This window comes from Protopterus annectens, chromosome 10.part0 (genome assembly GCF_019279795.1).
Source record: "Protopterus annectens isolate FY-2018-M chromosome 10.part0, PAN1.0, whole genome shotgun sequence".
NCBI classification, from domain to species: Eukaryota; Metazoa; Chordata; order Ceratodontiformes; family Protopteridae; genus Protopterus; species Protopterus annectens.
In genome coordinates, this window is record NC_056744.1 from 106514071 (window position 1) to 106526969 (window position 12899).

Below are 12899 nucleotides of genomic sequence, written 5' to 3' on the forward strand. Positions count from 1 at the left end.
GGGAAAAGGTTTAAATGACAAAATCAGCATTAAACCTGTTTTGCTGAATAAACCATTAATTAGATAGTTAATTGCTTATATATTATGTTTTTAGCCATGTTTTTTAACTATGTGAAGTTATATAATGTGTTTTTTATTCAGTTTGCTGAATAAGTTAGTTGTAAATGTCTTTATGCATGAAAGAGTTAATATGCACTAGTGAAGTGATTTTTACTGGGAAACATTGTGATTGGTTGGAGCTTTGTATAAGAAATGGGGAAATGTTGTATTGTCTGATGAAGCAGCTTTGGCTGTGAAAGCGCTCACCTTTTTACTTGGATTAAATTGTTTGATGATTTTATCAGCTGTGGTCTGGTATCTCCTATTCTTTTCATTTTGTGCTTAAAATGTATTTAGTTTTTTATTGTTTGTTTGTTTGTTTTAGGGTTTTTCATTACAGCAAAAATTCGTGACATGTGACACAAATTCAAATGGACATAAGAAAAAACTATATAAAAGATCAGCCTGCCAATCAGTGAGCACATATAAGACAGGATGGATATTCAGCCGAATATCGAGGACAAAGGAAAAGGGTAGCAATAATACTGCTTCCTAGGGGGGCTCCAACGGTGATAGAACAGGGGGAAAAAGACAATAATGTTAGATTTACGATATTAAGGGGCTATTGGCAAGGGTGGAGGATTACACTGACATATATTTACGTTCCACCAAGAACTGTTATTATAGAGATTATGGTAATTTTTTGAAGAAATAATTGACTTTCAGCAGGGAATATGAAAACTAGAACTTGAATTGCAGCTATAAGTGTGCATCAGGGGGACCAGGAAGGGACAATATAACAAACCTAGGGTACATTTCTGGAGAGATTTATGAAAATATTTGGTATGGAACATGTGAATTTAGTAGAAGCTCAGGCAGAATGTACATATTATTCCCCAAGCCCAAGGTACAATAACTGGGCTAGACTTAACAGAATTTATAGGTGACCGAAGCATGTACATTTAATTGAAAACTTCACATTCAATAACCATGCACCAATAAAAAAACATACTGCCGGGTAATGAAGTAAAAATTACACAGTGGTGCTTTTCCAACCTAACTGTTAAAAAGACAGGAATTCAAGGAATGTGTAGTGGAAATTATTCAGGAGGTAATAGAGAAGACAGAAATTTCTTCAGAAGGGATAGCTAGTGAGTGGATAAAATGAAAATAGAGCTGAAAATATGGTAGAAAGAAATGAGAATTAGACATGGTTACGAAGCAAGAGGAATTATTCAGAGGGGATGAAAAAGTGTAAAGTATTGCAGAATAAGGGTAATCTCGCAGAACAAGAGCAGAAGCAACTGCAGAGTGCTAAAAAAGAAAATAAGGGAGTACTTAGATAATATGCATGAGATTAGAACAATTGCTGTTAAGCAACTATTTTTTGATAACATGTTCAGAGCACAAAAACTTTTAGCACAAAGACTTGGGCAATAGAAAGTAGAAAGGGTTGTAACCAAACTTTGGGAACTTAATTTAAGATAAATAACCAGAGATCCTATAGTGTTATTAAAGATATTTTGGAAATTTTATGAACATTTTTTAGACTGTGGAAACCAAGAAAGAGCATAAATGAAAATATTTTTGGAAGACAATTACACAGAGGTTATGCTAGTTAAAATCAGAGATGAGATAAAAATGTGATGTATAATTGACCAGCTGGGAAGTTTCCTGGAACATATGGTATTTCTGTGGAAGTTTGGAAATCACTGTTATGGAACATTTTGAGTCAGTTTCAAGCCTTCTCAAGATCTGAGGGGAAGGAGGGGAAGCACCAGCATCTTGGAAGAAAGTCATTGTGGCTGTATTACCCAAAGAGGGTAAAGACTTGCTAGACCTAGCTTCATACAGACTTATTTCAATTTTAAACCATGATTATAAAGTGCTTATGTCTATACTAGCTAAAAGAATGGCAAAGGTGTTGCCAAAATTGATAGCTTTCTATCAATGTGGCTTTGTGGAGGGGAGGCACACATCTGACAATATTAATAGAACAATGATGACCAGACAGTGGCAGAATGTAAGAAAATTGTGAGTGGTTTTGATGCAGAGAAAGCACTGGATAGAATAACCTGGGATTTTATGAATAAGGCAATAGAAATAATAAAAAAAAATAAAAGCATTTGCATTTCCTGATATAATAATAAGGTTAATTACGAGGATATAAGTAAGAGTGGAGGCGAGATCTCCAGTAACCTGTGTTTCATCCAAGGAACCAGGGAAGGGGTGTCCTCTTTACCCTTTGTTATTTGATTTACATTTAAAGCCACTGGCGAGTAAAGTAAGGGACTCAGAAATTCAAGGATATAATTGGCATGACAATGAAGAAACGCTGGTTTTACTTGCAGATGATATTGTTTTGTACATGAGGAACCCAGAAACGGACATCTCACTGTTTTGGAACATGTTGAGACAGTTTCAAGTCTTTTCAAAATATAAAATTAATGAACATAATACAAAGGCTAGAGCTGTAAATTATGTACCCACACACGTACTAGTTCAACAACACCCATATTTATGGGGACACAACAATATGAAGTATTTAAGGGTATGGATTAAAAAGATTTCTCTTAAGGCAGCTAATCATAAGTGGGAAGAGACTTTACAAAAGATAATATAAAACCCAACAAACTGGAAGTTCTTTTTTATAGACAGAATAGGATCGGATAGTAAGACAGAAGCAGTGAAAGTATTTTTAGTCCCATTCGTTTTATATGCATATATATTTTTATCAACCAGAGGAGAAGTTGTAGACGACAATTAATAAAGTGTTGAAGGAAGTTATCTGATAGGGGAAGAGAAAACAGTTAAGCGGGATAAGCTCGTCCTCCCAATAATACAAGATGGTTTAGGCTTAACTGATTTAAAGGTATATTTTAGCGCTATGCAGTTACAGCTCACATACATAACAGAGGCAGAAGGAAAGTGGAAAGGGATGATGATAAATCCTATAGACTCCTAAGAGGTGACCTGTGTCTGGCATACAAGGCATCCTCTGAGCCATTACTGATGAACTTACTGCACATTATCAAGTCAAATGGCATCAGAAATACTCGGTTTAAGGAAATAAACCTCTTCTGCAACATCAACAGTAAGGTTTGGAGGGACAAGTATAGCTTGCAACAATACTGCTGCTATGGAGCACACTCCCCATCCATATAAAACAAATTTCATCCCTCTCCATATTCAAGAACAAATTAGATCTAATGATAGGAAAAAGAAAATATGCCCCAGGACTGCCCCCTATAGTCCTAATGGACAGAGGCAGCTCCTAAATACATTATCCAATGCATGGGACCCCACAGGTTATCTATGGTATGATCCCAATTATTTTCTTTAGGGGTGATATATAATTATTGAACATCAGATTGGTAAGGCCAGTCTATAACTATATGGGATAGGTTATTTCAAGCAAAAAAAGGGAAAGTAGCTAGACTTAAAATGGCCAGCAAAGACAGCTAGCCTAGCACTTACCTATGAACTTACAGAATATTACATTCATTAGCTATTCTAAGACCAGGCTCCCAATCCATGTGAAGCAGAGTTCCTCCCTAACCCAATTCAAGTGCAACTTGGACAACTGGATGGGGAACAGAAAATTCATCCCTGGTTTGGCACCTATGTCTCTAATGAGCACAGGCAACCTGTAAATGGTTCATCTCCCAGGCCCCTGCTTGTAAATTCTCAGGTCCCAAACCCCTGCTTACACTTATCAAGGATATCAGAACTTGTCAGAGATTTGGGATGCCTGGCTAGGCTTAAAAAGGCCCTTGTGGTTGTTAGTCTAGTAAACATCTATGGACCTATGAACATAACCAAACATGGGAGTGGGAAAGGAAATTTTGCTAGTAGGGATGACTGCAAGTACGAAGACAGGCCAGAATGGGCTGGAGTATACTGGAGAAAACTGGCAAAGGAACCAATGTAGAGGGAAAAGTAACACAGTGTTCTGAAGCCAAGAAGTCTGGACTGCAGGTTAGAGACTGCCTTCCCTGCGAGGGACTGATATCAGAGTACAGGCAAAGGGAAAGGGTTATGGCAGTCCTAAGTGAAAGACCTGTTCTGGAAGAGATTTTAGTTGATTCTAGAGCACAGACTGCTGTGGGATAATTAGGAGAGCAAATAAAATATTGCATGACAGCTATAGAAATCAGAGGAGATTAGAAAAGACTGGGAAGAGAGGCTGGAAAAGCAATTTAGAGGAGGAAATATATATGGCCCTGACTATGCAATAAAGTCCAGAAGGTTTAGTATTTATACTTGGAAATGTTTGTACAAGTTATTTTTATACCCCAAGCAGACTTTAAAGAATTTTTCCTTGGGTAAACAGCAAATGTTGGAGTTGTGCTGGAGAAGGAAGAGGTAACCAGGAACCTGTGTTTTGGGAGTGTCATGAGCTGGAAGATTTAAAAAATTCAAAGAAACACACACTGTGGAGCCAAGCTGTTCATTCTGCTGTATAATTTATTGACAGGTGCTTCTGGTACCTCGGCTTTCGCGGACTGAAGATTTTAAAAATTCCCTACACGATACTCTTGTCAGAAATATTGGTTGAGCAAATTAATGCAACTAAGGATTTTTTTGAGCTGGGATATAGGATCTGAAATGTCTAAACATAGTAAGGCCTTGATAACTTTAATTCCACTGGCTGCCAAAAACAATTACCACAAAATGGAAATCAAAATGTAAATAAACTGTATTTAAAGTACTGAATACTGTAACAGAGATAAAAGAACTTAAATTAGATCTTTAGGAAAGGGAAGAAGAAAATTACATAGAAAAAAATGGAATTTGTGGGAACAATACATGCATAATACTTTTCAGTAGGAGGAGGAATGAGGCTTAAGGGAAGGCAGGAATCAAGCAGTTCATGTAATGCTGAACTGAGAGTTGCTATAAAGAAACAAAACATTTTTATAATGTATATATTGTAAATGAAAAAATGTTAATATGGTTTGCTTTCTTTTCTATTAATGTATGTGTGCCTATACCTTAAGTGATAATTTAATAAAACTGTTGAAAAAGGAGCTTCTCCCTCTGGTGACTGTGGATGGCAGGACTGAACTACTTACAGCCATGACTTACAATGTGTGCCTTTCCAAAACACTTGTGTGGATTTTATTTAACAAGCTGACGAAGACAGGGTCCCTATGAGGATTTATATCTAGGCATCAAAGGTGGGAGCTTTTCACTAATTTGCATCAGGATTATGATACAAAGAGTGATGATATGATTATAGTCCGAAGATTGGGAACAGAAAGAACTGGTAGCCTCATAACTATGTGTATTTATGCAACCTGTACACAACATCATGTATCACAATGATTACATGCACCTTGTGTGCAAGCTCTTCTGAGAAAATTGCCAGAACTGTTACTGGTGGAGAGGATAAAATCAGTCATACTTCACATCAAGGAGGAGCTCTGGAGTTGGGTCATATATTTCTTCAAATCTAAGACTTCAACTCCTAAAGATTGCATTCTTGGCACAATGTTTTGTTAAATTGTTAAGAAAAAATGCAACCTTTGACAAAATCAAATACAAGAGAAAAACAATGAAACAACAGAGTTTCTCTGTAGGTTGTACTTGTTCTGGTATGTAAAACTGAGCAAAGATGATTTTTATCAATACAGGATGGGTAATTCATCCCAAATACTTACTATAAAAATCCTTTATTAGACTATTCATTGAGACTAAACAAACTGTCAGGTCCCATGGACTGTATTACTTAAAGGGTCTGTATAATTTGTAGCAAACAGTGCATTTGAAGAATCAGTCTATGTAATTAACTCCACGTACTTAGTAAAGACAAATTTCCTAGCAATCACTGTAGTCCTTACAGACACGGGAAAGCAGACATCTACACAAAGATGTACTGTAAGCTAGCAATAACTCAACTAAGAAAATGAAACAGAGTTAACAAAAATTCTTACTGGTAAGGTCTTTTTTCACCCATTTTGTAAAAGGCTGACACTCGAGAAAGGCCTCCAGGCACTGCTTGCGTTCAACAGTGATGCCTGCCAGAAGTTTCTTGGTGTAAATCAGGTCCTTGTTAACATAATTTAGTATTTTGTTCTGGAATTCTTCTTCATTCTGCAAAAAACCACAGAAACACATTGGAAATAATGTTTTACCTATTACTCATAACTTGTGTATGTGTGTGTGTGTGTGTGTGTGTATGTACATATATATATATATATATATATATATATATACACACACACACACACACACACACACACACACACGTGTGTGTATGTGCATGTACTTTAACTTAAACAGTTACTTTAAAAAATAACTCCTTTAAAGATTGCCATTATAAGCCATAGCCTAGCACACTTACCAGACTAACAAAAAATAGATATCAAATGCTCTCCTACTTCTAAATGACAACAGAAGAAATTTCATCCTGTTTTTTTCTTTTTTAACTACTTTATTTATTACATTAATGTACAACATGAATTTGCATGCATTAATAAAAATGGAAAAAGAAATATTAGAATGTCTTTCCATTATTTTGTACTTGCACGATGTACAGAATATCCATAGCACATCTCTTTTAACTTGTACATATAGACTAATGGTACAGTTTGTACTAACCTACTTATTTATTCATTTATTTGATTGTTACTTTGTAAACATTGTTCCCAAATGCACCATTTTTTGTGAAAATTACTCCCTCCATCTTCTATCTCTTATTTCTTATATTTCCTTTACAGTAGTCAGTTCTTCAATTACAACTGGTTTAATCCTTGATTTCTAAATTATATGTAACTGCTTTTTTGGCTGTTAGTAATACTAAATTTATAAAGTCATTTTTTATCTGAAATCCACTTGGGAGTATAAAAGCACCAGTGTAAACATTTCCATGCAGTTATCCTGAATCTTCAGGCTTTGCAGAACACCTAGAGACCTTACAGATTTATCCACTTTGTTCTTTTGTAATCTGTCTTTCTAATCTTCCTTTAAAGGCTTTTCTAATCTCTGAGTGATCCATATAGTTATTATGTAATATTTTATAAGCCTCACAAATTGGTCTTTTCTAATCTCCTCTGAGTGACACTTACAGTCATTGTGTAATATTTTATAAGCCTCACAAATCATCCCTTTCTTAACAGGATCTTCTGTTCTTGGTTCCACTAACTACCTTACCAGGGCTTGTCTACCATTCAGTATTCTGCCCACATAATTATATTCTGCCAACAGTCTCTGATATGGAAGGCAATCTCTGAGTTGCAGAACAAACAACTTCCTGGCCTCTCGACACTCTCAGTTTTCCCTTCCAACTTATCTATTTCCAGTAACGTTGTTCCTTCCACCAGTTACTTCCTGACATTTCTTGCCTATTTCCTGTACCCTTAGCTTTACTATTCCTATTGGCAAAATCTCCCTTTTCCACTCTCTTCCTCAGGTAGTCTTTATAATGCTGTCTGCCACTTTATAAACATAATACAGTGTATAAATATTTCTAATCGCCCTAATGGTTTGTCAAAACTGCAAGCTGTGTACATTCCATGTACTTCCGCCTCCCACCATCATTATCTTTTCCTGCTTTGATCTATATCCCTCTACTTGTGGTATAAAAGTCTCATGTGCGAAGCTTTAAAGTCTCCCTTTAAGTCAGACAGCCCTAAACCTCCCTGCTCAAAAGGAAGAGCAAACTTATCCCAGTTTGTTCCAGCCTGCTTCCCTTCTCAAATAAATTCTTTCAACAATTTATTAATTGTTCTCCACAACTTTTCCTCTGACTGATAAAGGTATGCCTGACTTGTGTATAGGACTAAAGGAACAAAAAAATGTTTCTACCTGTATCATACTGTTCATGTCCATAGCCATTAATTTCCATTCTCTTATTTTTTTAATTAGCTTCTGTTTGGTCTCTTCACAAATATATTTAACTACCAAAACAAAAAATGTTTAATCCACATACCTAAACCTGTAATCTTTTAATATATCCATAAATATGAGCACTGCTGAGCCCGTTCATGTGTAGGCACATAATTTACCACTATAGCTTGTGATGTGTAGGCACATAATTTACCACTATAGCTTGTGTTTTACTTTCATATCCTGAAAATATGTGAAGCTGTCTTAAAATATCTCACAGCACCCAAATGGAAAACCAAACAGGGTTCACCTACTATGTGTGCTTGCAATGCAGATACTCGCCTTGCAGATGTCAGAGTAGCAAATAAAATAGTTTTCAAAGTAAAGAACCTGAAGTCCACCTGAAGGAGCTAAGATCAGTTTTTCTAGAACAAAACAGAGATCCCAAGGAGGAAGAATTTGCTTGTGAGGGGTGTCTCATGTGTAACACTCCTTTCAGAAACTGTTTGACCACAAACATAAAAGAATGAGGGGGATCCATAGGCAGACAAGCTGACATGGCTGCAAGATGTACCTTGATGGGAGCATACAACAAGCCATTTTAAGTAGCTCACATAAATATCTGAGAACCGGAGATGCTATTTCCCTTTTGGGATCCTTGTGACTGGCAAGGCACCAATTAGAAAATCTCTTCCATTTACCAGACTTTATAGTAGCAGAGTTTTTTTTGCTTCTTTAATACCAGGTGCACATTCTTGTGAAAAAGGTGCCTAAAAGATTATTAAAATTAAATCATGTAAGCCATCAATTATATTTGACTGATTTCAGGTGCATCAACCTCCCCCTGTGCTCTGTAAGTAGATTCAGTCTGTGAAGAAGCCTGTGATAATTACTTTTGGCCAATTCCATAAAAGGGGAAACAGTTTTGACTGGGTCAAAAAGGAGTCACCACAATGATTTTTGGTAAATCTTTCTGAATTTTTATAAGTACCTTGGAAATCAATGGAAAGGGTAAAAAGTATACAGGAACATTCCTGACCAAGGGAATGATGGAGCATCTGTTTTTTTTGTGCTTGGCTACAAGGATGTCTCAAACAGAACTTTTCTAGCTGTTTGTTTTGCAAGGAGGCAAACAGATCTACTTCAGGTTTTCCCCACATCAGAATCAAGTCTTGGAACATACCGTTATTGAGTTTCCACTCATGAGGGTCCATCCAGAATCTGCTCAGTCAGTCTACCACAATGTTTAGTTCTGATAGGTGTGGGTAGGATGCCTGTAAGTTACAGAATGTGAAAGCGATACCTCCCAGTCATCATTGTCAACCAGCAAAGTGGATATGACCCTGTACCCCCTTTGTTTGTTGAGACAGTACATCACTGTGATGTTGTCTATAACCACCTGTAAAGGGACTGGAACCCATAGACAATGTAGAGGTTTCAAAGTATACATCATTGCTAGGATTTCCTTGATGTTTATGTGCTCTGGCTTATCTGAAGAGTCCCACAGATGTTGCACTTCCACTCCCATAGAAACTGCACCCCAAGCATAACCTGAACAGCCTGAGCTGAGGTTGGGGGGGGGGGGGAGAGGGAGACCTGGATTGAGAGTCATTTGATCCCTCCACCACTGCTATTCACATCTTACAAACCCCAATGCAGGAATATGAAAGTCCAAGGGGTGTAGTTGTTGGGTCCAAGAATTTTTAGACAACACTGGATATTTCTCATATGTAATCTACCGAGTGGTACCATTAGTATCATGGATGCCATGGGGCCTAGAATCCTGAGAAATTCCCTTGCAGGGACCTGAAACTGTTGAGAAAAAACTCAGAAAGATCCACTGGTAGGCTATTACCTTTTCTTTTTAAAAAAGCCCCCCCCCCCCCACGAGTGCTTCTATCAGACACCACAAAAAGAGAATTTTATGACAGGGTGTGAGACAGGACTTTTGTAGGTTCAAGTGAAATCACAGATGTGACAGGAGGTTAGAAACCTTTGACAAGGACTTCAAACATCTGGGAGAAGACTGCATGAATAAGCAAGTTGTCTAAATAAAGAAAAATGTGGATGCTCTGCAATCTGTAGTAAACCACCACTGGAGCAATGCACTCTGTGAACACTCAAGGTGCAGTGGACAGCCCAGAAACTGGTAATGTGGTTCAGATACAGCAAACCATAGACATTGCACGAAACTGTGAGCAATGGGTATGTGATAATAAGCATCTTTGAGAACTATTGTTACCATAAGCAGTGCAAGCACTGACTATAGAGTCAACAACTTGAATTTTAGAACTCCCACATAAATAATGAGAAAATATCGAATATATGTGCTTTTTCTTTGGTACCAAAGATATCCTGGAATAAAAATCTTTGCCCATGTGATTTGCAGGTGCTGCTGGTTCTATAACCCCTGCTTCTACCGGGTCTTTATCACATTATCGAAATTCCAAAATATCGAACACCATAGGCTTGACCTTGGAATGGCAAAATGTGATATACTCGAACGCTCAGAACAACAAATTTTTTCCAAGGGGAAAAAATTCACTGTTCCGAGAAAACACACAAACAGCACAAGCATACCAAAATACATAATCCACACATACACACTTAACAAAACCCTACACTAAACCGTACATACACTACTAGCTATTCACTTACCTTAACCCAACCCTAACCCTAAGGTCCCTAACTAACGCACATTCACCTTACCCGCTTTCTAACCCTAAGGTCCCTAACTAACGCACACTCACCTTACCCGCTCTCTAACCCTAAGGTCCCTAACTATCACACACTCACCTTACCTCGGTTAATTCGCACACTTACCTTAACCCGGTCTGTCACCTTTGCACCACAGTCAAGGAAATAGCGAAGCCGCAGAAATGGCACACCAAATACTTTCCCTAGGAAAATATTCGGTGTTCTGCAGCTTCTCTATTTCAAGAGTTCGCAGAATAGGGGTCGATATTAGAACATTCGATGTTTTAACACTTTGATGTTCTAATATAGACCCGCTTCTACCATATGTTGTAGAAGTGGTGGTAACATGTCTGTCTGGTTGGTGGATATGGTGGGATTTAGCTGAAAGGGGGAGGAGAATCCATCCAATGCTAAGTCAATCCTTCCTGAATCACCTTCAACACCAATTTGTCTGAAATCAGTTCTCCTCACAAAATTGTAAAATAAGCGAAACAAACAGTACAGAAGCATGTAAGAAATTTCCATGAAAAATGCTGTTTTTATGTTAAGGTAGATCCGGAAAAAATATCACAGATAATAAATAAAAAATATTTACGAGAGGTAGGGTCCCCAATGGGGTTTTATCTGTCAGGCAAAAGCTTTTAACAAACCACTGTTCCTCTGAAGCCAGAGAGATGCTTCTCCTCAAGCCAGCAGTAAAATTCTGAAGATTTACCTCACTCTGGTTGCTGACATACTTCCCTCCAAAAAGGCTGCAGCCTATCAGCAGCCAGAGTTGGTGAGAGGGAGGGGAGTTAGAGCTTTGGCAAGCTGTTCTGGTGCGGTATCCTTGGCAGGAGAATACTCATAAGCCTCTGAAGCAGTGAGAATGAAGAACATTTGGTTGGGATTTTGGCATAACAGTTAAGGTGGTTACCCTACAGACACAAGGTGCAAAGTTTGATTCTCATATGGGGTAAGTGGCTAGGCTTAAAATGCCCCACAAGGACAGTTAGCCTAGTATTAATCTATGAACCCATGAACATATTAAGTTTTTTGTTCTGTTTTTAAGGCCACAAAAATTATACAGTCTATACCTCAAAGCACAGGCTCTTGTATGAAAACACTGGAAAGATTTCCAAAACATGGATAGTTCCTTGGTAGCAAGTGCTTTGGTTGTACTAACCTATGGAGACACCCAGGAACCAGTGTCAAGCTATAGCAGAGACAGAATACCTACTGACTCATCAGAAGACCATTAAGGTGCTATCACATTGTCATCCCCCAAAGGGGTAATGAAACTTGGGAAAGTGACAAAAACCGACATACTAAAAATTAGGTACAAAAAGCTGCATTCCACCAGAGTCTTGCACTTGGGCCTTTACAGCGCTGATGGAGTTACTAAATCATGATGCTTTCCATCTATGGAATCCTCCACAGCTAGCTGTTCGATTTTTCAATTTAACAGTACCATTTTGTTTTGTGTTTGCAAGAACTACAAGAGGAAGGGTCATCTTGTGAAGAAGGGAAAGGTGTTCTCTAGCCTAAAGCCAGAAGTTTTTTGTCATTTTTATTTTATTTGTATTTTTAACCAGAGCAGAGCATTGATCTCCATTTTCAGACTGAGCCTGGGAGCTCTGCCTGGTTATGTGACTTGCTCACAGTTACACAGTTAGACAAGTGGAGGCTGTGGGAATCAAACCCTGGATCACGGGAAACAGCTTGTTAACAATTCATAGCCTTAATCCTCTGCACATTCATAAAGGCCCAGAGACTGCCATCTCTGTTGTCATTTATTTATTTGGTTATTATTTATTTTACATTTGTTGACCAGGACAGTCCGACTGAATACATGTCCATTTTCAGCGGAGGCCCGGGGAGAAAAGCTCCAAGATAATAATACACATTGAACATTTAGTAAATGGTAGTTTCAAGCAGATTACAGTCATAAGCAATACCAGCATTTAGCACATATAGTACTTATTATAAAACACTTTACAAAACATAACATTATTTTCAAAGTTAAACATACATAACATTACATTCAGGTTTAGGACACAGTGAGCAGCAGTTATACAATTTACCCTTCCTGAAATGGAGTGGTAGAAAAAAGTTCGAAGTAGTTGAAGGTAAGGCACCTAAGAAATAGAGAGGTCACTAGTCGAGGTTAGTGCAAGGACATAACCAATGAGTTTTGAAGTACTTCTTGAGTTTGTTTTTGAATTGAGTTAGTAAGGATTCTAGGGTCAAGTCAGCTGGGAGTCTGTTCCATATTTTTCCAACAGAGTTGGCAAACAGAGAGTCCCCAGCTGAGTAGTTGGATTTGTATGTTTGAACTAGGAGTCTAGTGGATG

The 12899-nt window shown here is 37.7% G+C and overlaps 1 protein-coding gene across 1 annotated transcript in view; it reads right to left on the minus strand.

The window, feature by feature from the left end:
- Positions 1-12899, minus strand: part of LOC122812984 (E3 ubiquitin-protein ligase rnf213-alpha-like) — a 1982151-nt gene that overhangs the window by 1545223 nt on the left and 424029 nt on the right. The window contains 1 exon segment of the mRNA XM_044085079.1: positions 5976-6135. Coding sequence (XP_043941014.1) covers positions 5976-6135 — 160 coding nt within the window.